Source organism: Mauremys mutica, chromosome 4, assembly GCF_020497125.1.
Source record: "Mauremys mutica isolate MM-2020 ecotype Southern chromosome 4, ASM2049712v1, whole genome shotgun sequence".
Taxonomy (NCBI): Eukaryota; Metazoa; Chordata; order Testudines; family Geoemydidae; genus Mauremys; species Mauremys mutica.
The window spans coordinates 162,094,540-162,117,649 of record NC_059075.1 but is presented as its reverse complement, the minus strand read 5'-3'; the positions used below and the strand labels follow the sequence as shown (position 1 = coordinate 162,117,649).

At 56.9% G+C, this 23,110-nt stretch overlaps 3 protein-coding genes across 3 annotated transcripts; 2 read left to right on the top strand and 1 right to left on the bottom strand.

The window, feature by feature from the left end:
• Positions 1-252: 252 nt before the first annotated feature.
• Positions 253-4,503, top strand: LOC123369236 (serine protease 33-like). The gene is made up of 6 exons (XM_045014592.1): positions 253-319; positions 1,495-1,510; positions 1,762-1,968; positions 3,096-3,367; positions 3,827-3,996; positions 4,175-4,503. The coding sequence occupies exons 1-6, from the start codon at positions 253-255 to the stop codon at positions 4,466-4,468; spliced, it is 1,026 nt and encodes a 341-aa protein (XP_044870527.1). The 3' UTR covers positions 4,469-4,503.
• A 4,961-nt stretch (positions 4,504-9,464) lies between these two features.
• LOC123369235 (serine protease 27-like) lies at positions 9,465-14,818 on the top strand. The gene is made up of 6 exons (XM_045014591.1): positions 9,465-9,507; positions 11,070-11,096; positions 13,113-13,275; positions 13,667-13,938; positions 14,145-14,302; positions 14,552-14,818. The coding sequence occupies exons 1-6, from the start codon at positions 9,465-9,467 to the stop codon at positions 14,816-14,818; spliced, it is 930 nt and encodes a 309-aa protein (XP_044870526.1).
• An 857-nt stretch (positions 14,819-15,675) lies between these two features.
• On the bottom strand, positions 15,676-22,770 carry LOC123369234 (serine protease 27-like). The gene is made up of 6 exons (XM_045014589.1): positions 22,632-22,770; positions 22,189-22,221; positions 17,238-17,400; positions 16,689-16,960; positions 16,306-16,463; positions 15,676-15,987 (listed from the first exon to the last, which is right to left on the bottom strand). Exons 1-6 carry the CDS (start codon positions 22,768-22,770, stop codon positions 15,676-15,678), a joined length of 1,077 nt encoding a protein of 358 aa, XP_044870524.1.
• Positions 22,771-23,110: the final 340 nt, after the last annotated feature.

The window sequence follows — 23,110 nt, the reverse complement described above, 5'->3', positions numbered from 1 at the left end:
GGAGAGTGGGGATCTACTAGGTTACAGAGCGGAAGCAGGGCTGGGAGTCAGGACGCCTGGGTTCTATCCCAGCTCTGGGCGGGGGGAGCTGCCGTCGGCACCTCTCATGAACTTATCTGCCTTGTGGTTTTATAGCTCTGATTGTGAATGTGACGTGTAGCCTGTAAATTGCAGCCAGTGACTTTCCCTTCCCGGTCTGGGTTTTGGTCCCAGCCCTCGGGTGAGCCGGCTGGAGTCGCGGGAGCCGGTATCATGGGTGTTCTCAGCTGCCCGCTGGCCGCCCTGCTGCTGGTCCTGCTGCTGCTGCCACTGCTGGAGGGTGAGTGCAGGGTCTGCTGAGGTCCTGACCTTGGGAATCTGCTGGGATGAGGATCAGAAAGGGACAGAACAGGGACTGTGGGGACGGAGAGTGGGGGCTAGTGGGTTAGAGCAGGGGGGGCTGGGATCCAGGACTCCTGGGTTCTATCCCAACTCTGGGAGGGGAGTGGGGTCTGGTGGGTTAGAGCAGAGGGGGCTTGGAGCCAGGACTCCTGGGTTCTATCCCAGCTGTGGAAGGGGAGTGGGGTCTGGTGGGTTAGAGCAGGGGGGGCTCGGAGCCAGGACTCCTGGGTTCTATCCCAGCTCTGGAAGGGGAGTGGGGTCTGGTGGGTTAGAGCAGAGGGGGCTTGGAGCCAGGACTCCTGGGTTCTATCCCAGCTGTGGAAGGGGAGTGGGTTTCTGTCCCTCACACCTTCAAGCACAACTGGACTGGAACTGTCCATGAGGCATTACTCCCTCTGCCAAAAACTTGTGGCACTCCCTGCCGGAGGACTCTGCCCTCTGTAGGTTTCAAGAGGAAAAGGCCAGGGGTGGGGTTCTCAGCACTTACACTGGGCAGGAGGGGTTTGGGAAAGGGGAGATGGTTTGCGGTGGCGGGGGACAGAGTGAGGGCCTGTGGGAAGGGTAGGTTGTGGGTGGCAAAGGAAGGGGAGAGAGATGTAGGGCTTAGGGGGCAGAGAGGGGATGGATAAGTGGGGCTGGGGTGGATGTGTGGGGCAGGGAATAGCTCATCCAGATTGAGTGGGGGGATGCACAACCTGGCTGAGAGAATGGGCCCTTCCCCCATCATCCACAGGGGGAAGTTATGGGGCAGAGACCCTGGATCTAGGGTCTGGGCTGTCTGTGGAGGCTCTCAGCCAGAGGGGAAAAGCCTGTATCAGACTATGTCCCCCTACATACCTCACTTCCTGGGGGGTCACACGTCACACCCCTTGCCAGAGAACCACTCCCACCCCATGGGAGGGGGTCAGGGACCCATGGGAGGCATGCGGGCAGGCCATGGGGGAAAGGGGGCCAGGTAGGGTTGTGAGAGGAGAAATTTCTGGGATCTGCTTGTGGAAATCGTGTGTGTGTGTGTGTGTGTGTGTGTACTTGGGTGCAGCACTGCTCCCTGCTGGAGGGGTCTGGGTCGTGTGCAGTTTTCACACCTCACTCATCCCTCTCCTTCTCTTCTAGGTGCTGAGGAGTTCCAGTCAAGTAAGGAATCTGGACACTTTCTGTCCCCAACTTTTGGAGGGGAGGGAAGTGGGGTCTAATGGATAGAGCTTGGTGTGCGGGGATTGTGAGCCAGGACTCCTGGGTTCTATTCCCAGCTCTGGGAGGGGAGGGGGGTCTAGTGGGTTAGAGCAGGGGGGGCTGGGAGCCAGGATTCCTGGGTTCCATCTCTGGCTCTGGGAGGGGAGTGGGGTCTGATGGGTTAGAGCAGGGGGGGCTGGGAGCCAGGATTCCTGGGTTCTATTCACACCCCTCCCCACTTTTCTCCCCAGCCTGCGGGCAGTCGGTGGCCTCCGGCCGCATTGTAGGAGGGCAGGATGCCCAGAACGGGGCTTGGCCCTGGCAGGCCAGCATCCGATACAACGGAGTCCACATCTGCGGAGGGTCCCTCATCACCGGGGAATGGGCAGTGTCTGCGGCTCATTGCTTCAGTCTGTGAGTGCCCCCAGCCTGTTCCCTAGCTGTCCCACCCCAGAGGTGGCTGCATCTCAGAGCGGGCGGGGGGGAGGCATCACCGTGCAGCTATAGCCCAGCTTTTAAAAAATCCCCTGGAGGAACCCTTCAGTGTGCCAGACCCCCGGGGGGGTCCCACTCGGCCCCATGGCCCCACCCACTCCATGACTAAGCCTCTGGGCTCCAGGCCTCCTGCTTCAATTCATGAGCTGTGCCCAGCGAGTCCAAGGGAGACAGAGTCCTGGTGGGGGCTCGTCTGCTCTGCAGGGGCCAGTGCACCTTAGCCAGGATTTGCAGTGACGTCAGGCAGCGTTGTCAGACCAGGGTCCGGTTAATTAATCAACTGGACCACGGCTCCGGGAAATCCCTAGGTTGGCCCAGAGAAACCACGGTGGAGATAGAGCCCATCTGGCCAAGCCAGTGCTCTCCAGCCTGCTCTGGGCTCCATTTCAGCCGCTGTCTCTCGGGGTACGTTTACCCGGCAATGAGAGACCCGTGGCACGGCCGCAGGTGGCCTGGGGCAGCTAGCCCAGGCTTTTTAGTGCAGTGTAGACAGATCCATTGTGCCCCTCCCAAACCTTATCCCCCGGCTGTCAGCTCTCAGTCCCTTCTTCTCAGCTACCTTCTGCTCAGCTTCCCTGTGGAGACGTGGAAGGAATCCAACTTCCTCCAGGCCTTTGGCTGCTGGGTCTCAGTGTTCTGGCCACGGCGGTTTTCATTCTCTTCTCGTCTTCCCCAGTGATATGTGGTCGGCCTCAGGCGGCCCTGTAAGGACCTCTTCAGTCCACGCCAGAGAGCAATGCTACAGAACCCCTCTGCCCGGTTCCCTGTGCTGCCCCACTGAGAGACTTAACAGTTTTGCACCCAATAGGGAAACTGAGGCACATAGAGGCTTAATAAAAATATTACAGAAAAGTCCCACTTCGCCACAGGCTGTTCCCCAGCTGCCCCACCCCAGCGGTGGCAGCATCTCAGCCCCAAGCAAGCTATTCTATGTGGTGTTATGTGCAGCTGTTCCCCAGATGCTCCACCCCAGAGGTGTCTGCATTTCTGCTCTGTGGTAACCAGTATCATAACAAACTCCTGCCCAATGTCTCCCCCTCTCCTAGGAATTCGACCCTCACTGCTTACTCTGTTTCCCTTGGGGAATTCCAGCTGAATAGCCAGAATGCAAACGCCTTCACTTCTGCTGTGTCACAGATCATAATCCACAGCGACTACAACTCCAGCAGCTCTGCCTCAGACATAGCCCTGGTGCACTTACGCACGCCCCTTCACTACACCGCCTACATCCTCCCCGTCTGCCTTCCGGACCCCAGTGATTCCATCGCGAATGGCACCCTGTGCTGGGTCACCGGCTGGGGGAACGTCCAGACGGATGGTAAGACCTGCGTGGGGTGGGGGGTCCCCCAAAGGTGACATGGGAGAACCCTTGAGCCAGGGCTGTATCTGCTGCATGAGTCATGTCACCATCTAGTGGCCACAGCCCAAGCAGGCAAAGCAAAGCCCAACGGTTGCTGAAGAGACGGGATCTTCCAATGGGAGACAGGATGAGGTGCTGGTTGGGGAGTGGGGTCTAGTGGTTAGAGATGGGGGGGGGGGTTGGGAGCCAGGACTCCTGGGTTCTATCCCCAGCTTGAGGAGGGAAGTGGAGTGTGCTGGGTTGGCTGGGAGCCAGGACTCCTCGTGTGCTTAAAAACTCCTATTCTCACCTGACCTACCTAGGTGGGCCCAGACGGGACATCTCCATCTCTGCAGGGGCACAGACAGTCAGGGATGATCCTGCCCCGGGTGGAGATGGCTGAGATGGACCCTGATGAGGTGTCTTTTTTCTCCACAGAACGTCTCCCTGCTCCCCGCACTCTGCAGGAGGTTCAGGTCTCACTCATAGATGTCGAGACGTGCAACGACCTCTATAGCAAACCCATCACAGGGTCCCCGGGGTCACGCCCCATTAAAGACGGCATGGTTTGTGCTGGCTACCCCGAAGGAGGGAAGGACTCCTGCCAGGTGAATGGATTCAGGGACCTCCCAGGAGATCCAGGAGCCCAGGGCTGCGACTGGAGGGGGCTGTGGGTCGGGGTTGAGGGACATTGGCAGAGCTGGTGGGGGACGGGTATGTAGTTCCTCGGGGCGGCAGGTCAGGACTGAGGGGCACCAATATCACTAATTATCCTTCTCTCTCTAGGGGGATTCTGGGGGACCCCTCGTTTGCTCGCAGGCTGACTCCTGGTTCCTGATCGGCATCGTGAGCTTCGGAGACGGCTGTGGCCTCCCCTACCGTCCTGGGGTCTATACCCGGGTCTCGGCCTACTCTGACTGGATCCAGCAGCAGCTCCCCAGTGTGGAATCCGGGGTGGTGAATGTCACCATTAGGAGTCATCCCAATGCCGGCTACACTCCAGCGTCCACCCCCCTGCTTCTCGGCACCCTCCTGCTGGCCAGCGCTGGCCCGGGGATGGGGCCACTGCTTGGTTTCTGATCTGCTAATTTAACAACCAGCCCTGCCATGGAGAAGACTAGGCGTGATGATGGGTCTGGGAGGGGAGTGGGGTCTAATGGGTTAGCACAGGGGGAGCTGGGAGCCCGGACTCCTGGGTTCTCTCCCCAGCTCTGGGAGGGGAGTGGTGTCTAGTGGTAAGAGCAGAGGGGGCTGGGAGCCAGGACTCCTGGGTTCTCTCCCCAGCTCTGGGAGGGGAGTGGGGGCTAGTGGGTTGGAGCTGGGAACAGGCGTCCTGGTTTCTATCTCTGGCTCAACAGATCCCCTGGTGACCTTGAGCAAGTCCTGGGTCTCTCAGAGTCCCCTGTTCCTTAGGTGTAAAAGCAGGAGAATGAACCTGCATTTGTTTGGACCAGGTGTCCTGACAACAATTTTTTTGGTGGCCTCAGAGGGCGGCTACCAACTCTTGCTAGTGGCTGCTCTGACACTTTTTCCTAAAATACTTAATTTATGTTAAGAAAAACAAATAAATCTGCACAGATCCAAGTCTAAATCATTGGCATTTATTTACGTAGGAGTTGTTGTGTGGTTGTTGGTGGGTTTGGGGTTTTTTTTTTGCAGACTCAGTAATAAAAATAATGTAGTGTTGTCTCTTCTTTCCGCCCCCTCCCCCCATCTCCTCCCAGGACACTGTTGTGGTCGCTGGTGGCCATATGCAGCCACGGTGTCCACATTTAAGAAATGCTGGTTTGGGCTGTGAGCCCTTCGGGGCAGGGACTGGCTCCCACGGTGGGTCCGGGCAGCGCCCGGCACCATGGGGCCCTGATCTCGGCTGGAGTCTGGGCAGCACCTGGCACAAAGGACACCTGGCCCGTGTTGGGGTGTCGCACGTCCCACAATACTACAGAGAATACTAGCAACAAAATATGTCTGTCTGCCTCAGCAGCATCGGTCTGTGTCGATTATATACGCCCACCTGTCGAGATTGTGTCTGTCTGTCAAGATGGTGTCTGCCCCTCTGTCTAAATTCTGCCTGTCTAGGCTGGCTGTCTCTTAATGTGTGCGATCCAAACATCTGTCTCTGTTGTGTCTGTCTGTCTGTTTAGATTGTGTCTATCTAGACTGTGTCTGTCTGTACTGTCTCCATCTGTCTATATTGTGTCTGTCTGGGACAGGTCTATCGCTCATTACTCACAATGATACAAAATAAATAACCCCAAGAATACTGTGAAATTCCTTGGGCGGTTCTGTCCTTGGCCATTTACACAACAAAGACAACACAAGGGACCCCACACCCCTGAAGTCACACACACGCACACACATCCCCCAGAGTCCAGCTATATACACACAAACACCCTGGGGTTTAGCTATAGACACACACGCACCGTGGAGTTGAGCTGCACACACAAACGCACACACACACAAACACACAGCGGAACCTGCTGAGTCCCCTTGGGAAAACTCCCCGGCCATTTCGGGACACATCCCCCCGTTCTGCATATGACGGCAGCCCCAGGTCACAGAAATTGACAAGAAGGTGTGAGTAACAGTAGGGGGGAATAGTTCTACTTTGTGTAATGACCCATCCACTCCCAGTCTTCATTCAACCTCAGCCACACGGGACCCGGGGACGAAGTGAGGGGCCAATGCGCCTGGGGCAGGCTGGGAACGGGGAGAGTGACATGGGGGGGGTCGGGGTTGGCGGCACATGAAGCAGATTCCCTGGAAGGGTGAGACGAGGCAGGCGATACAGGGACAGGCTGGGCCACATTCCCCGGCCAGGCAGACAGCTGCCACCAGGCAGTGGGGTCACTGGGGCAGTTCACCGACCTTCTAGTCACCTGCGGAAACCGAGCTGGGAGCAGCTGTGCCATGGGAGCCCCCTGCACCCCAATAACCATCCTTCTCCTGCTGCCCCTGCTGCAGGGTGAGTGGGGGCTGGGAGCCAGGACGCCTTGGTCCTATGGGAGGGGAGTGGGGGCTAGTGGCTTAGCACAGAAGGGTGGCCGGGAGCCAGGACTCCTGGGTTCTATCCCAGATTCTGCCACAGACTCCTTGTGTGACCTTCAGCAAGTCCTGGATCTCTCTGAGTCTCAGTTTCCCTGGGTGGAAAAGGGGGAGAATGTTCCTGCCTTTGTCTGTTAAGACTGGGAGCCCTTCGGAGCAAGGACTGGCTCCCATGGTGGGTCTGAGCAGTGCCCCGGCATCACGGGGCCCTGATCTTAGCTGGAGTCTAGGCAGCACCTGGCACAAAGGATTCCTGCCTCGTGTTAGAGTATTGTAGGACCTACAATAATACGGGGAATACTAGTAACCAAAGATATCTCTGTCTGTCCCAACTGCATCTGACTGCCTGCATCGTATATGCCCATCTGTCTAGTTCGCCTTGTCTGTCTAGATAGTGTCTTCCTCTCTGTGTAAATTCTGCCATCTAGGCTGTCTCTTTCTGTGTTGAATACGAACATCTGTGCGTCTGTCTGTCTGGGACGGGTCCATCTCCCATTACCCACAGCGATTAAAAATAAATAACCCCGAGAATACTGTGGAATTCCTTGGGCGGTTCTGTCCTTGGCCATTTGCCCAACAAAGACAACACAAGAGACCCCGCGAAACCTGGAGGTACAAATACACACCCCGGAGTTTAGCCACACACACACACACACACACACACACAGCAGAACCCAGTGAGTCCTCTTGGGAAAACTCCCTGGTCATTTCAGGACACATCCCCCCATTCGGCATATGACAGCAGCCCCGTGGCACAGAAACACGGTTGGGGGAGTTCTCAGTCGCACGGGACCCGGGGACAGAGTGAGGGGCCAACATGCCTGGGGCAAGGGGGAGGCTGGGAACGGAGAGAGTGAATCTTGCGGGGGGGGAGGGGGGTGTTGGTGGCACATGAAGCAGATTCCCTGGAAGGGTGAGAAGAGGCAGGCGATGCGGGGACAGGCTGGGCCACATTCCCCAGCCAGGCAGACAGCTGACACCGGGCAGTGGGGTCACTGGGGCAGCTCACCGACCTTCTAGTCACCTGCGGAAACCGAGCTGGGAGCGTCTGTGCCATGGGAGCCCCCTGCACCCCAATAACCATCCTTCTCCTGCTGCCCATGCTGCAGGGTGAGTGGGGGCTGGGAGCCAGGACGCCTGGGTCCTATGGGAAGGGAATGGGGGTAGTGGATTAGCGTGGGGTGGGGGCTGGGAGCCAGGATGCCTGGGTTCTATCCCTGGTTCTGCCACAGACTGCCTGTCTGACCTTGAGCAAGTCCCGGGTCTCCCGGAGTCTCAGTTTCCCTAGATTTAAAAGGGGGAGAACTTTCCTGCCTTTGTCTGTTTAGACTGGGAGCCCTTTGGGGCAGGGACTGGCTCCCACTGTGGGTCTGGGCAGCACCCGGCACAAAGGATTCCTGGCCCATATTAGGGTATCGTAGGTCCTATAATAATACAGAGAATACTAGTAACAGAACATATGTCTGTCTGTCTCAACTGCATCTGACTGTCTACATCATATATGCCCGTCAGCCTAGACTGTGTCTGCCCATCTGTCTAAATTCTGCCTGTCGAGGCTGTCTGCCTCTTAATGTGTTACATCCGACCACCTGTCTCTATTGTGTCTGTCTGTTTAGGTTGTGTCTATCTAGACTGTGTCTGTCTGTACTGCGTCCATCTGTCTATATTGTGTCCGTCTGTTTAGATTGTGTCTATCCAGATTGTGTCTGTCTGTACTGCGTCCATCTGTCTATATTGTGTCTGTCTGTTTAGATTGTGTCTATCTAGACTGTGTCTGTCTGTACTGCGTCCATCTGTCTATATTGTGTCCGTCTGTTTAGATTGTGTCTATCCAGATTGTGTCTGTCTGTACTGCGTCCATCTGTCTATATTGTGTCTGTCTGTTTAGATTGTGTCTATCTAGATTGTGTCTGTCTGTACTGCATCCACCTGTCTCTATTGTGTCTGTCTGTTTAGATTGTGTCTATCTAGATTGTGTCTGTCTGTACTGCGTCCATCTGTCTATATTGTGTCCGTCTGTTTAGATTGTGTCTATCCAGATTGTGTCTGTCTGTACTGCGTCCACCTGTCTCTATTGTGTCTGTCTGTTTAGATTGTGTCTATCTAGATTGTGTCTGTCTGTACTGTCACCATCTGTCTATATTGTGTCTGTCTAGGACGGGTCCATCTCTCATTACCCACAATGATACAAAAGAAATAACCCCGAGAATACTGTGAAATTCCTTGGGCGGTTCTGTCCTTGGCCATTTGCCCAGCAAAGGCCATACCAGTGTCCCATACACCCCTGAGGTGCCCGCGCACACACTCAAACACACACACAGATGCACACAGCCCCGGAGTCTAGCTATAGACATACACACCCTGGAGTTTAGCTGCACAAACACACACACAGATGCACACAGCCCCGGAGTCTAGCTATAGACATACACACCCTGGAGTTTAGCTGCACAAACACACACACACAAACACACACGCACACAGAAGTACCTGGGAAAGCTCCCTGGCCACTTCAGGACACATCCCCCCATCCGCATAGGCCAGCGGCCCCATGTCACGGAAACACGGTTGGGGGAATGAGGGGCCAATGCTCCTGGGGCAGGCTGGGAACGGGGAGAGTGATGGGGGGGGCGGCACATGATGCAGTTTCCCTGGAAGGGTGAGACGAGGCAGGCGATGCAGGGACAGGCTGGGCCACATTCCCCGGCCAGGCAGACAGCTGGCACCGGGCAGTGGGGTCACTGGGGCAGCTCACCGACCTCCTAGTCACCTGTGGAAACCGAGCTGGGAGCAGCTGTGCCATGGGAGCCCCCTGCACCCCAATAACCATCCTTCTCCTGCTGCCCATGCTGCAGGGTGAGTGGGGGCTGGGAGCCAGGACGCCTGGGTCCTATGGGAAGGGAATGGGGGTAGTGGATTAGCATGGGGCGGGGGCTAGCAGCCAGGACACCTGGGTTCTATCCCTGGTTCTGCCACAGACTGCCTGTCTGACCTTGAGCAAGTCCCGGGTCTCCCTGAGTCTCAGTTTCCATAGATGGAAAAGGGGGAGAATGTTCCTGCCTTTGTCCGGTTAGACGGTGAGCCCTTCGGGGCAGGGACTGGCTCCCACGGTGGGTCTGGGCAGCACCCAGCACCACGGGGCCCTGATCTCGGCTGGAGTCTGAGCAGCACCTGGCACAAAGGATTCCTGGCCCATATTGGGGCATCGTAGGTCCTATAATAATAGAGAGAATACTAGTAACAAAACATATGTCTGTCTGTCTCAACTGCAACTGACTGTCTACATCGTATATGCCCGTCAGCCTAGATTGTGTCTGCCCCTCTCTCTAAATTCTGTCTAGGCTGTCTGCCTTTTAATGTGTTACATCCGACCACCTGTCTCTGTTGTGTCTGGCTGTCTATCTAGATTGTGTCTGTCTGTACTGTCACCATCTGTCTATATTGTGTCTGTCTGTCTAGGATGGGTCCATCGCTCATTACCCACAATGATACAAAATAAATAACCCTGAGAATACTGTGAATTTCCTTGGGCGGTTCTGTCCTTGGCCATTTACCCAGCAAAGGCCATACCAGTGTCCCATACACCCCTGAGGTGCCCGCGCACACTCACAAATACGCACGCAGCCCTGGAGTCTAGCTATAGACCCACACACACTGTGGAGTTTAGCTGCAGAAACACAAACACACACACACACAAAAGTACCTGGGAAAGCTCCCTGGCCATTTCGGAACACATCCCCTCATCCACGTAGGCCAGCGGCCCCATGTCATGGAAACACGGGTGTGGGAGTTCTCAGCTGCATGGGACCTGGGGATGGAGCAGGAGGCCAGTGCGGCTGGGGCAGGGGGGAGGATGATCATGGGGGGTGGGGGGGAATTGGCGGCACATGATGCAGTTTCCCTGGAAGGGTGAGAAGAGGCAGGCGATGCAGGGACTGGCTGGGCAATGCAGACGATGCAGGGACGGACAGTGGGGTCACTGGGGCAGCTCACCGACCCTCTAGTCACCTGTGGAAGCCGAGCTGGGAGCGTCTGTGCCATGGGAGCCCCCTGCACCCCAATAACCATCCTTCTCCTGCTGCCCATGCTGCAGGGTGAATGGGGGCTGGGAGCCAGGACGCCTGGGTCCTATGGGAGGGGAGTGGGGGCTAGTGGGTTAGAGCAGGGGGCCCTGGGAGCCAGGACTCCTGGGTTCAATTCTCATTCTCAGCCACAGACACCCTCGCTCGTCCCCACCCTCTGAGCCAGCACCAAAAATGTCCTGTAGGCTCTTGAAGCTGCTCTGAATATTGTAATAACTCAGGGACGAGGCTTCAGCAGAGAAGTGGTTAACCAGATAGGAAGTGCAGCTGTATTTGTGTCCCGTGGGCGGGGCAGGGTGAGAAAGACTCAGCTGTTGTCCCAGAGGAACCCAGGAGTCCTGGCTCCCAGCCCCCACTGCTCTAACCACTAAACTACCCTCCCTTGACCTCCCCTGGCTGGGGAGAGAGACCAGGTGTCCTGAGAGCTTTGTGTTACTTTGCACTGTTTACTTTTAGTGAGCGTGTCTTTCTTTTGCTGTCTTCCTGATTCCTGGTCATTTCGGAAACCGGTTCCCCCGCTTTGCGCCATCTGTGACTCCTCCCCCTGTCTCCCTCAGCTGCACGGGACAATGGAATCCAGACAGGTATGTAACCTGTCGCTGAAATCATATCACCTATCGCTTCAATCAGCCTCTGCACCAGGTGACTGGAGGGTTGCTAATGTGATACCGATCTTTTAAAAAGGCTCCAGAGGCGATCCCGGCAATTACAGGCTGATAAGCCTAAGTTCTGCATTGTGCAAAGTGCTTGAAACTATAGTAAAGAACAGAATTGTCAGACACGTAGAGGAACACGATTTGTCGGGGAAGAGTCAAGGGAAATCATACCTCACCATTCTACTAGAATTCTCTGAGTGTGTCAACAACCACGTGGACAAGGGGGAGCCAGTGGATAAAGTGGACTTGGCCTTCCAGAAAGTCTTTGACAGGGTCCCTCGCCAAAGGCTCTGAAGCAACGTAAGCAGTCACGGGTTAAGAGGGAAGATCCCTTCATGAGTCAGCACCTAGTTAAAAGATAGGAAACAAAGGGTAGGAACAAATGGTCGGCTTTTGCAATGGAGAGAGGTAAATAGTGGTGTCCCCCAGGGGCCTGTACTGGGATTACTGCAGTTCAACACATTCATAAATCATCCGGGAAAAGTGAGTTGGCAAAGTTGGCAGATGTTACAAAAATATCTTGTTAGTCAAGTCCCAGGCAGACAGTGAAGCGTTACAAAAGGATCTCACAAAACTGGGTGACCGGGCAATAAAATGGCAGCTGAAATTCAGTGTTGATAAATGCAAAGTGATGCACATTGGAAAACATAACCCCAGCTATACAGATAAAACGATGGGGTCTAAATTAGCTGTGATCACTCAAGAAAGAGATCTCGGCGTCACTGTGGAGAGTTCTCTGAAAACAGCCACGCAGTGTGCAGCAGCAGCCTAAAAAGCCAACGGCATGTTAGGTATCATTAAGAAAGGGATAGATAATAAGACAGAAAATATCCTATTGCCTCCATATAAATCCATGTCCACATCTTGAATACTGCGTGCAGATGTGGTCGCCCCATCTCAGACAAGATATTTTAGAATTGGGGCGTATGGGGAGAGATTAATAAGACTGGGACCTTTCAGCTTGGAAAAGAGACAGCTGAGTGGGGCTATGACAGAGGTCTATAAAATCCTGACTGGAGTGGAGAAAGTGAAGACGGACGTGTTGTTTACCCCTTCTCATAACAGAAGAACCAGGGGTCACCTGATTAAATTAACAGGCGGCAGGTCTAAAACAAACAAACGGACGTATTTCTTCACACAGCGCACAGTCAGCCTTTGGAACTTGTTGCCAGGGGATGTTGTAAAGGCCAAAATTATAACTGGGTTAAAAAAAAAAGAGTTAGGTCAGTTCATGGAGGGCAGGTCCATCCGTGGTTATTAGCCAAGATGGGCAGGGACATAACCCCAGGCTCTGGGTGTCCCTAAACCTCTGTTTGCCAGAAGCTGGGAATGGGCACAGGGGATGGATCACTGGATGATTCCCTGGTCTGTTCGTTCCCTCTGGGGCACCTGACATTGGCCGCGGTCGGCAGACAGGACATTGGGCTGGATGGACCTTTGATCTGACCCAATATGGCTGTTCTCATGTTCTTACATATGAATCACAAGGCCGCAAGGCGGCACTAGGGGGCGCTGTGCTGCCGGGAGAGGGGGCGCCCGCCCCAGGCAATGAATGCCGGCGCCGAGGCCCCCGGGCGGCACTAGGGGGCGCTGTGCTGCAGGGAGAGGGGGCGCCGGCCCCAGGCAATGAATGCTGGCGCCCATGCCCCCGGGTGGCACTAGGGGGCGCTGTGCTGCAGGGAGAGGGGGCGCCCTCCCCAGGCAATGAATGCTGGCGCCCATGCCCCCGGGCGGCACTAGGGGGCGCTGTGCTGCAGGGAGAGGGGGCGCCCGCCCCAGGCAATGAATGCTGGCGCCCATGCCCCCGGGCAGCACTAGGGGGCGCTGTGTGGCACCAAGCACCCCACAGGCGGCTGCATTGCAGCTCGGCGCAGCTCCAGTCCCCTCCAGCAGGGAGCGCCGTGTGTCCTCGGTTCTGTCACGGTTCTCTCCCTCCGCCCGCAGTGTGTGGCCAGGGTGGGCCCCAGAACCGGATCGTGGCGGGGGAGGACGCCCCGCCGGGGGCCTGGCCCTGGCAGGTCAGTCTGCAGTATGAGAACCGCCACGTCTGCGGGGCGACCCTCATCAACTCGGAGTGGGTGCTCAGCGCTGCACATTGCTTTCCCCAGTGAGTGACCCGGGCTGGGCCAGCAGGGGGCTGCGGGTCGGGAGTGAGGGGCACCGGCAGAGCTGGGGGTGGCAGGGCTGGGCCAGCAGGGGGCTGCGGGTCGGGAGTGAGGGGCACCGGCAGGGCTGGGGGAGGGGCTGGGCTGGCAGGGGCTGCAGGTCGGGAGTGAGGGGCACCGGCAGAGCTGGGGGTGGGGGCTGGCAGGTGCTGTGGGTCGGGAGTGAGGGGCACCGGCTGGGCTGGGGGGGGCAGGGCTGGGCCAGCAGGGGGCTGCGGGTCGGGAGTGAGGGGCACCAGCAGAGCTGGGGGGGGCAGGGCTGGTCTGGCAGGGGCTGCAGGTCGGGAGGGGCACCGCTCTTGGTCTCTGGCGCTGACCCCTCTCTCGCCCCAGGCACGCGGAGCTGTCTCGGTACCGAGCCGTCCTGGGCTCCCGTCAGCTGTCGATCCCAGAGCCCGGCTCCCTGCGGCTGCCCCTGTCCCGCGCCGTGGGCCACGCGCTCTACTCCGGGGAGGGCTCCAGCGGAGACATCGCCCTGGCCCAGCTGGGCCGCCCCGTCACCTTCACCCCGCGGGTGCTGCCCGCCTGCCTCCCGGACGCCGGGGTCCACTTCCCCGCCGGGACCCTCTGCTGGGTGACTGGCTGGGGGTCGCCACAAGAGGGAGGTGAGGAGGGGGCAGGGGGCAGGAGGAAGAACAGAGGTGGGGAGAGGTGGGGGAGGGGAGGTGGGAAGGGCCACGAGCAAAGGGGGAGGGGAGGGGAGGGGAGGGGGACCCAGAGGAGAAGGGGCAGGGGGGGGCATTGTGTTCTCCTCCCCCACCCAGGGTCCCCTCCCCCACCCAGGCAGTGTTAACCCCTCCTTCCCCCCCAGCCCCGCTCCCAGCCCCCATGACGCTGCAGCAGCTGCAGGTGCCTCTGATCGACCCACTGCCCTGTGACGCCCTTTATCGGCGCCGGAGCAGCATGCGGGAGATCCAGGACGACATGATGTGTGCCGGCTACGCCGAGGGACAGAGAGACGCCTGCCAGGTGAGAGCAGGGGCTGCGGGTCGGGAGTGAGGGGCACCGGCAGAGCTGGGGGGGGGCAGGGCTGGACTAGCAGGGGCTGCGGGTCGGGAGTGAGGGGCACCGGCAGAGCTGGGGGGGGGGCAGGGCTGGGCTAGCAGGGGCTGCGGGTCGGGAGTGAGGGGCACCGGCAGAGCTGCGGGGGGGCAGGGCCGGGCCAGCAGGAGCTGCAGGTCGGGAGTGAGGCCGGTGTCACCGATTCTCTCTCCCCAGGGCGATTCCGGGGGCCCCCTGGTCTGCCAGGAGGCTGGGCTGTGGTTCGTGGCCGGCGTCGTCAGCTGGGGCGAGGGCTGCGCCCTCCCCAACCGCCCCGGGGTCTACATCCGGGTCGGCGCCTACCTGGACTGGATCGGGCGGCAGGTGCCCAACGCCACCTTCGGGGTGGTCAATATCACCTCCTACGGCCTGCCCGGGGCCGCGCCCCCCAGCCCTGCCCCCGCCGCCCTGCTTCTAGCCACCTGGCTGCTCAGCTGTCTCTGAAGCCCCGCCCCCTGGCAGCTCAAGCCACGCCCACCTGGATAGGCCAGGCCCCAAGGGGAGAGGGCCATGGTACGGCTCTCCAGTGACTCCGCCCCCTTCCAGCCACGCCCACCCAGCTGACTGTGCCACGGATTCCCTCCCACCCCTGTGGACTCTCCTTCGTGGCCAGTGGATGGGTCCTGCCTTCATCATGTCAAGTGACCCCGCCCCCTTCTGGCCACGCCCACCCAGCCATGACATGCCACACCCACCAGTGGACTGTGCCGTGGAATCCTCCCTTCCCTTGTGGACTCTCCCTTGTGGCCAATGGATGGGTCCTGCCTACCCCATGTCAAGTGACCCCGCCCCCTTCCGGCCACACCCACCCAGGCACAAGCCCTGCCCCTGTGGTGGAAAAGGACTGTGGCTTCCCCGCGCCATGGGTGGGTCACAGGCACCAGGCTTCGGCCTGCCGGAAATATTCTCCTCCATGGGACCAGAGCCGGGGCAAGGGGGAGGAGACGGGATACCGGGCTAGATGGGCCCATGGCTCTGATCCAGCCGGCTCCCTTGTGCACTGTTTTAATTTAAACACGGAAGAATGGAATAATAATAAATAAATAATTTACTGCTCTGCAGTGCCTAATGCAGGTTACAAAAGTGCTTTACAAACAGGAATAAAAGAAACCGTAGAATAATTCCCGGGGGGGGAGGGGGATTGGACTGCTATTGCACATGGGGAAACTGAGGCACCAAGTGAGGAAAGAACAGAACTGGGGACAGAACCCAGGAGTCCTGCCTAGTGCCTCCCAGCCCCCCCTGCTCTAACCCACTGACCCCACTGCCCTCCCAGACATAGAACCCAGGAGTCCTGGCTCTCAGATGAGGTGCAGGGCACAAGCCGCAAGAAGCAGGGTGTTGGCTAGCACCATGGGCGCATGACTGAAGCTGCCATCTTTGAATTTTTTCTCGTGGCTCCTGTTAGCCACGGAGCCGTGGGCTGTTCCATTCGTGGTGCCCTGGACAAACGCCAGGCCTGGGACGGTCTCTTGGAGCCAGCCGTGGTAACTGGTGACTCGGACGTAAACGCCGGGGCGGTTTTTCTGAGCACAGCCTTCTCCCCAGCTCACCACTCCTGCCTGGACCCAGCTCTGGCCCATTTTACACACCAGCGGCCCACCGGAGTCACCCTAGTGGTCAAAGAGACAGACAAGGGGTTACTGAGATGCAGCCACCTCTGGGGTGAGACGTGGCGGCTGGTTATTCAGGGACCCCCTTGCCCAGCGCCGAGATGTGGCCCCACTGGGTTGGGGCGCAGGGGATATTCCCAGAGGGCCCCCGCATCCAGCGCTGAGACATGGCCCCTCTGGGGTGGGGGCTGGTTATGTGTGGACCCCTCACCCGGCGCTGAGATGCAGCCACCTCTGGGGTGGGATGCAGGAGCTGTTTCTCTGGGAACCCCCCCACCCAGCTCTGAGATGCAGCTGGCTCTGGGGCAGGGCTCTCACCTGACAGGCGTCCTTGCCCCCTTCGGTGTACCCGGCGCACAGCATGTCCTCCTGGATACTCTGCCGTTTGCCCTTGCGGTAGAGGGCGTCGCACGTTGCCTGGGCGATGATGGGCACCTCCAGCTTCTGCAGCATCTCTGGGGCTTTGCCGTCCCCTGCTGTGGGAGGCGGCAGCGTGAGAGCCACACCCACCGCCCCTCCCCCTGCCCAGCGGCATGGACTGGGGGGGGGGGGGCACAATCCCTTCCCCCACCCACACCAACTTGTATCTTTCTTTCCTTCCAGCACAGCCGTGCCCCAGATTTTCTGTGTCCTCCCTCCCCACGGCAGGACCCGGGCCCTGTCTCTCCGCTCCCCCAGCCCCAGCCACACGCTGCGCTCACCTCTGTCTTTGACCTCCCCCCACCCGGTGACCCAGCACTTGGTCTCTGGCAGGAACTGGGCCTGGGCGTCCGGGAGGCAGATGGGGACGATGCGGTCGGTGAGGTTCACGGGCCTCTCCAGCCGGACCAGGGCGATGTCCCCACTGGAGACTTTGCCCCCGTAGCGGGGGTTGGGGACAATCTGCCCCACGGAGGCGATGACGGCAGGCGGGCTGGAGAGCAGCTGCTTGTGGGTCCCAAGGAGCACTGAGAATCGGGACGGGTTCCTGGTCCTAGAGACGGAGAACAGCAGTGAGAGGAGCCCGGGGCTGGGCTGGCAGGGGCTGCGGGTCGGGAGTGAGGGGCACCGGCAGAGCTGGGGGGGGAGCCCGGGGCTGGGCTGGCAGGGGCTGCGGGTCGGGAGTGAGGGGCACCAGCAGAGCCGGGGGGGGCAGGGCTGGGCTGGCAGGGGCTGCGGGTCGGGAGTGAGGGGCACCAGCAGAGCTGTGGGGGGCAGGGCTGGGCTAGCAGGGGCTGCGGGTCGGGAGTGAGGAGCACCCTGATACTCACTTTCTGAAGCAGTGAGCTGCCGTCAGCACCCACTGTGGCGCGATGAGGGACCCCCCGCAGTGGTGGGTGCCGTTGAGTCTCAGGCTGACCTGCCAGGGCCACTCCCCGTCCCGCACCTCCGAGCCCCCCACGATTCGCTTCGTGGGGCCCTGGCGCCCGCACACTGTGGGGAGAAGAGGTGGGAGTTGGGACCGGCTGGGATGGGGGGGTGGGGGGCGGTTATGGGCTGTATGGACCAGCCGCGCACCTCCAGCATTGCCCTGTGCTGGGTCCCAGACACAGAGAGCTCAGGCCCCAGCCTCTGCCCACTGATGCCAGTGGGGTCACTCTGGATTTACACCAGGGGTCACTGAGCCGGGACCCAGCCCTGGCTCCACTGGTGTCACTCCGGATTTACACCAGGGGTCACCGAGCCAGGACCCAGCCCTGGCTCCATTGGTGTAACTCCGGATTTACACCAGGGTCACTGAGCCAGGACCCAGCCCTGGCTCCATCGGCACCAGTGGGGTCACTCTGGATTTACACCAGGGGTCACCGAGCCAGGACCCAGCCCTGGCTCCATTGGTGTCACTCCGGATTTACACCAGGGGTCACCGAGCCAGGACCCAGCCCTGGCTCCATTGGCACCAGTGGGGTCACTCTGGATTTACACCAGGGGTCACCGAGCCAGGACCCAGCCCTGGCTCCATTGGCACCAGTGGGGTCACTCCGGATTTACACCGGGGGTCGCAGAGCTCATAATGCAGCCCTGACGCCATAGACTTCATCCCAACACAATTAAATATAATCTCCAAAGCGAATCTTAGAGTCCAGTGAAAAGCCCAGAATTGTAAGGAGGCAGGAGAAGTCGGACCCTGTTGTACTAAGAATCCCAGGTAGGTACAACACTGAGAGCAGGACACTAAAAAACCAATAATTGAAAATTCACAGTTAATCACCTAACAAAGCAATTCTATTAACCAAGGCTGGTGGTTAGAGCTGGCGGGAGGCTGGGAGCCAGGACTCCTGGGTTCTCTCCCCAGCTCTGGGACGGGAGTGGTGTCTAGTGGTTAGAGCAGGGTGACATTGGACAAGCTCCTGTGCCTCAGTTTCCAAAGGAGGATAATAATCCTGCCCCCCTTTGTAAAGCGCTTTGTGATCTGCGGCTGGGAGGAAAGGGGGTTATCAGTAATAACCCTCATTCCCTGCTAATCAGCTGTAAAATCAATTCCATTTCATAGAGTCATATTTCGCTGCTTATCCGTTAATAAAGCAGTTCTGTTTCTTGCAGTAATTATCACGACATGTTCTACTCATGATCACACAGTGATACCGTGCAAGAGACTTGATGAAACGATTCATTGCTAATTAACTAACAACAGTACTACAGTTTCTAATCAGAATTAGTAGAATCTCACCACTCACCACAGTTAATAATAACCACTTCATTAGCAATAATATTAAAAGCACTAAAAACATTAAGGGATAGATAGATAGATAGATAGATAGATAGACAGAGGGGGTATCTGGGGATAGATAGATAGATAGATGGGGTATCTGGGAATAGATAGATAGATAGATAGAAGGGGTATATGGGGATAGATAGATAGATAGATAGATAGATAGATAGATAGATAGATAGAGGGGGTATCTGGGGATAGATAGATAGATAGATAGATAGATAGATAGATAGATAGATAGAGGGGGTATCTGGGGATAGATAGATAGATAGACAGACAGAGGGGGTATCTGGGGATAGATAGATAGATAGACAGATAGAGGGGGTATCTGGGGATAGATAGATAGATAGACAGACAGACGGGGTATCTGGGGATAGCTAGATAGACAGATAGAGGGGGTATCTGGGGATAGATAGATAGATAGATAGATAGATAGATAGATAGATAGATAGATAGATAGATAGACAGACAGAGGGGGTATCTGGGGATAGATAGATAGATAGATAGAGGGGGTATCTGGGGATAGATAGATAGATAGATAGATAGATAGATAGATAGATAGATAGACAGACAGAGGGGGTATCTGGGGATAGATAGATAGATAGATAGATAGATAGAGGGGGTATCTGGGGATAGATAGATAGATAGATAGATAGATAGATAGATAGATAGATAGATAGATAGAGGGGGTATCTGGGGATAGATAGATAGAGGGGGTATCTGGGGATAGATAGATAGAGGGGGTATCTGGGGATAGATAGATAGATAGATAGATAGATAGATAGATAGATAGAGGGGGTATCTGGGGATAGATAGATAGATAGAGGGGGTATCTGGGGATAGATAGATAGATAGATAGATAGATAGATAGATAGACAGACAGACAGAGGGGGTATCTGGGGATAGATAGATAGATAGATAGATAGATAGATAGATAGATAGATAGATAGATAGATAGATAGATAGAGGGGGTATCTGGGGATAGATAGATAGATAGATAGATAGATAGATAGATAGATAGATAGATAGATAGATAGAGGGGGTATCTGGGGATAGATAGATAGATAGATAGATAGATAGATAGATAGATAGATAGATAGATAGATAGAGGGGGTATCTGGGGATAGATAGATAGATAGATAGATAGATAGATAGATAGATAGATAGATAGATAGACAGAGGGGGTATCTGGGGATAGATAGATAGATAGATAGATAGATAGATAGATAGATAGATAGATAGATAGATAGATAGATAGAGGGGGTATCTGGGGATAGATAGATAGATAGAGGGGGTATCTGGGGATAGATAGATAGATAGATAGATAGATAGATAGATAGATAGATAGATAGATAGATAGATAGATAGACAGACAGACAGAGGGGGTATCTGGGGATAGATAGATAGATAGATAGATAGATAGATAGATAGATAGACAGACAGAGGGGGTATCTGGGGATAGATAGATAGATAGATAGATAGATAGATAGATAGATAGATAGATAGATAGATAGATAGAGGGTGTATCTGGGGATAGATAGATAGATAGATAGATAGATAGATAGATAGATAGATAGATAGATAGATAGATAGATAGATAGAGGGGGTATCTGGGGATAGATAGATAGATAGAGGGGGTATCTGGGGATAGATAGATAGATAGATAGATAGATAGATAGATAGATAGATAGACAGAGGGGGTATCTGGGGATAGATAGATAGATAGATAGATAGATAGATAGATAGATAGATAGATAGATAGATAGATAGACAGAGGGGGTATCTGGGGATAGATAGATAGATAGATAGATAGATAGATAGATAGATAGATAGATAGACAGAGGGGGTATCTGGGGATAGATAGATAGATAGATAGATAGATAGATAGACAGACAGAGGGGGTATCTGGGGATAGATAGATAGATAGATAGATAGATAGATAGATAGATAGATAGATAGATAGATAGATAGATAGATAGAGGGGGTATCTGGGGATAGATAGATAGATAGGATGAAGAAAGAAAGAAAGAAAGAAAGAAAGAAAGAAAGAAAGAAAGAAAGAAAGAAAGAAAGAAAGAAAGAAAGAAAGAAAGAAAGAAAGAAGGGTGTCTAAGCACAGAACAACAGATCAATGGGTTAGATTATGAGGCTGTAGAAAGAAGCCTCCCAGCTCCGTTCGCACTGGATATTGGCTCTCAGCCACCCACTCAGCTGGCCAATGTTTCTCACCAGATTGTGCCAGGCAACTCCCTGCCTGGGGTCCATCCCCTAGGAGCCCTGCCAGGGTCAGCAGCGCCAGCAGAGTCCCTCTGCCCATCACCCATCTCCTCTGGGCTGCCTGTTGCCGCTGCCCCATGCCACTCATCCTGGGATACAAGCAGCCTGTGAGGAGGCCCTGTGGCACGGCAGCTTCCTATATCCTCCGCCTGGCAGGGTGTGGGGCTGGGAATGTCGCCCGACTTGTTGGGCCAACGTTGGCAAACGCCTCTCGACTTCCTTCCTAGCAAGCTCCCTTCCCTGTCCCTGCCCGGGCCAGGCCATCTCGGGAGCTGCTCCCCTCCCCCATCCCGCTATCCACCCCCCCCGCCCCCCACCTCCCCAGCACGTCCGCTCTGCGCACCTCTCTCCGCTTCCCAAAGTCCACCCCCCTCCTACCGGTCTCCCCTCCGCCAGCCGTCCCGTCCCAAGCCTGCCTAGCTGGCGAGACCCCCGAGCCACCAACCCGCTGGGAAACAGGGGAGCCGCCCGGCTTGGCCCACGAGGGGCAAGTTTGCAAAAGACCCAAAGGCGACGTCTGTGTGGAAAGACCCGGGGATGAGGCCACTCAAGGAAACAGGGCGCCGGGTGACTCAGGCGCGTTACCCCACCCCGGCCTCACGCACGATGAGCCACGGGCCTGGGCGGAAGCCAAGGGCGGAAAGGTTCACCCGAGGTGTCTTGGGGATTGGCCGCTGGGTGACTAACGAGGAGCAGGGGAAGTTAGGGGACAGCTTTGCTCCGTTGCAGCTGTCAGCCAAATTCCCCCTGGCTAGGGATTCCCACCAGGGGCGTGATGCTGGCCCCAGCCTGGCCAGCCAGCCCCATGGGCTGCCACCTCCAAGGAGCGGAAAGTCCAGACTCGGCACCCGCCCCCCCACCTGCCTGACCTCGCTGTGACAAAGCGGGAATTTTCAGTCCTATTTTTGGCACACCGGTGCCTGCCTCAGTTTCCCTCTGTGATGCGCATCGCTACCCGGGGACGGATTAAGAAAGTTGCTCTTGGGTCAGATCAGGAAATGGGGCCTGTGTGGGTGACGTCACCGTCTGGGGTGAAGTGACTGAGTCGTTACGGGACTGGCTGACCCGTATGGGTGGTGGGCTGAGATCCACAGGGATCTCCGGTGGGCGGCTCGTGGGAGCCGGCAGATTGGCCCGAATTCTGAGCTCAGCTGTAAGAAATCCCGGACCGTTCATGGGACGTCCCAGTAACGTAGGGCTTGAAAGCCTGAATTCGTCCAAACGAAAAGACCTACCGATATAACTCCAGGATCGTTTTACCACGAACCCTGGTAAACAAGAGACAAGTGAGCTATGGGCCAAAATTGGTGAGTCGGAAAGTAGACCTCACAGGTGGGCTGCTCCACCCACCACGTAAAGAAAAAGATCTTTGGGGGGGAATTGACTTCACCATCCCGGTGCCGCCGCCATTCTCGCCTGGGAACCCAGGTCTGGAGAGAGGGACCCAGACAACATCGCCCCAGGGGAATCCCCAACCACCGCCAGGGATGCAAAAGGATCAGACATTAACAGCAGCTCCCGCCCGTCTCAGCTGCCTTCTCCTCCAGTTACCACATCTTGGATACCACCCAAGAGACAGGCAAAGAAGGGGGCTTTTCCTGCTAACACCTCGCTCCCGCTCCCGGGCCGGGGACCCAGCACTGGGGGGGGGAATGAAAAGCCTTGGTTCCTGCGTTACACTTCCAAGGCTTTCGCCGCTTTTTCCCTTCTTTTCCGGGCCTGGAAGGAACGGATTTTTCCGGGGGTGTTGGCCTCAGGAGTGAAGCAGGCGGAGGTCCCCGGGTGCCAAGCCCCGGGCCCGGTTCAACGCCGGTCATTGTCGGCCCGCGACGGGGTCGGAGTAACCCCCTTTCGCTCTTCGGCCCGTGCGGTCAGAGCGACGGGGGAGACCAACGCGCTGCTGACGCGACAGAGCAGAGAGCAGCCAGGACCCGGAGCAGTGGAACCTCCCTACAACTGGGGGAGCCCCCGGTGCCCAAACCGTGGCCCCGCCCCCTGTGCCTCCCCTTCCCCCGAGGCTCCACCCCCTGCATCACCCCTTCCCCCCGAGGCCCTGCCCTCATGCTGCCCCTTCTCCCTGAACTCCTGCCCTGCCCCCACGGGGCTACCCCCACACCACCCGTTCCCCCGAGGCCCCGTTCCCGCACCACCTCGTCC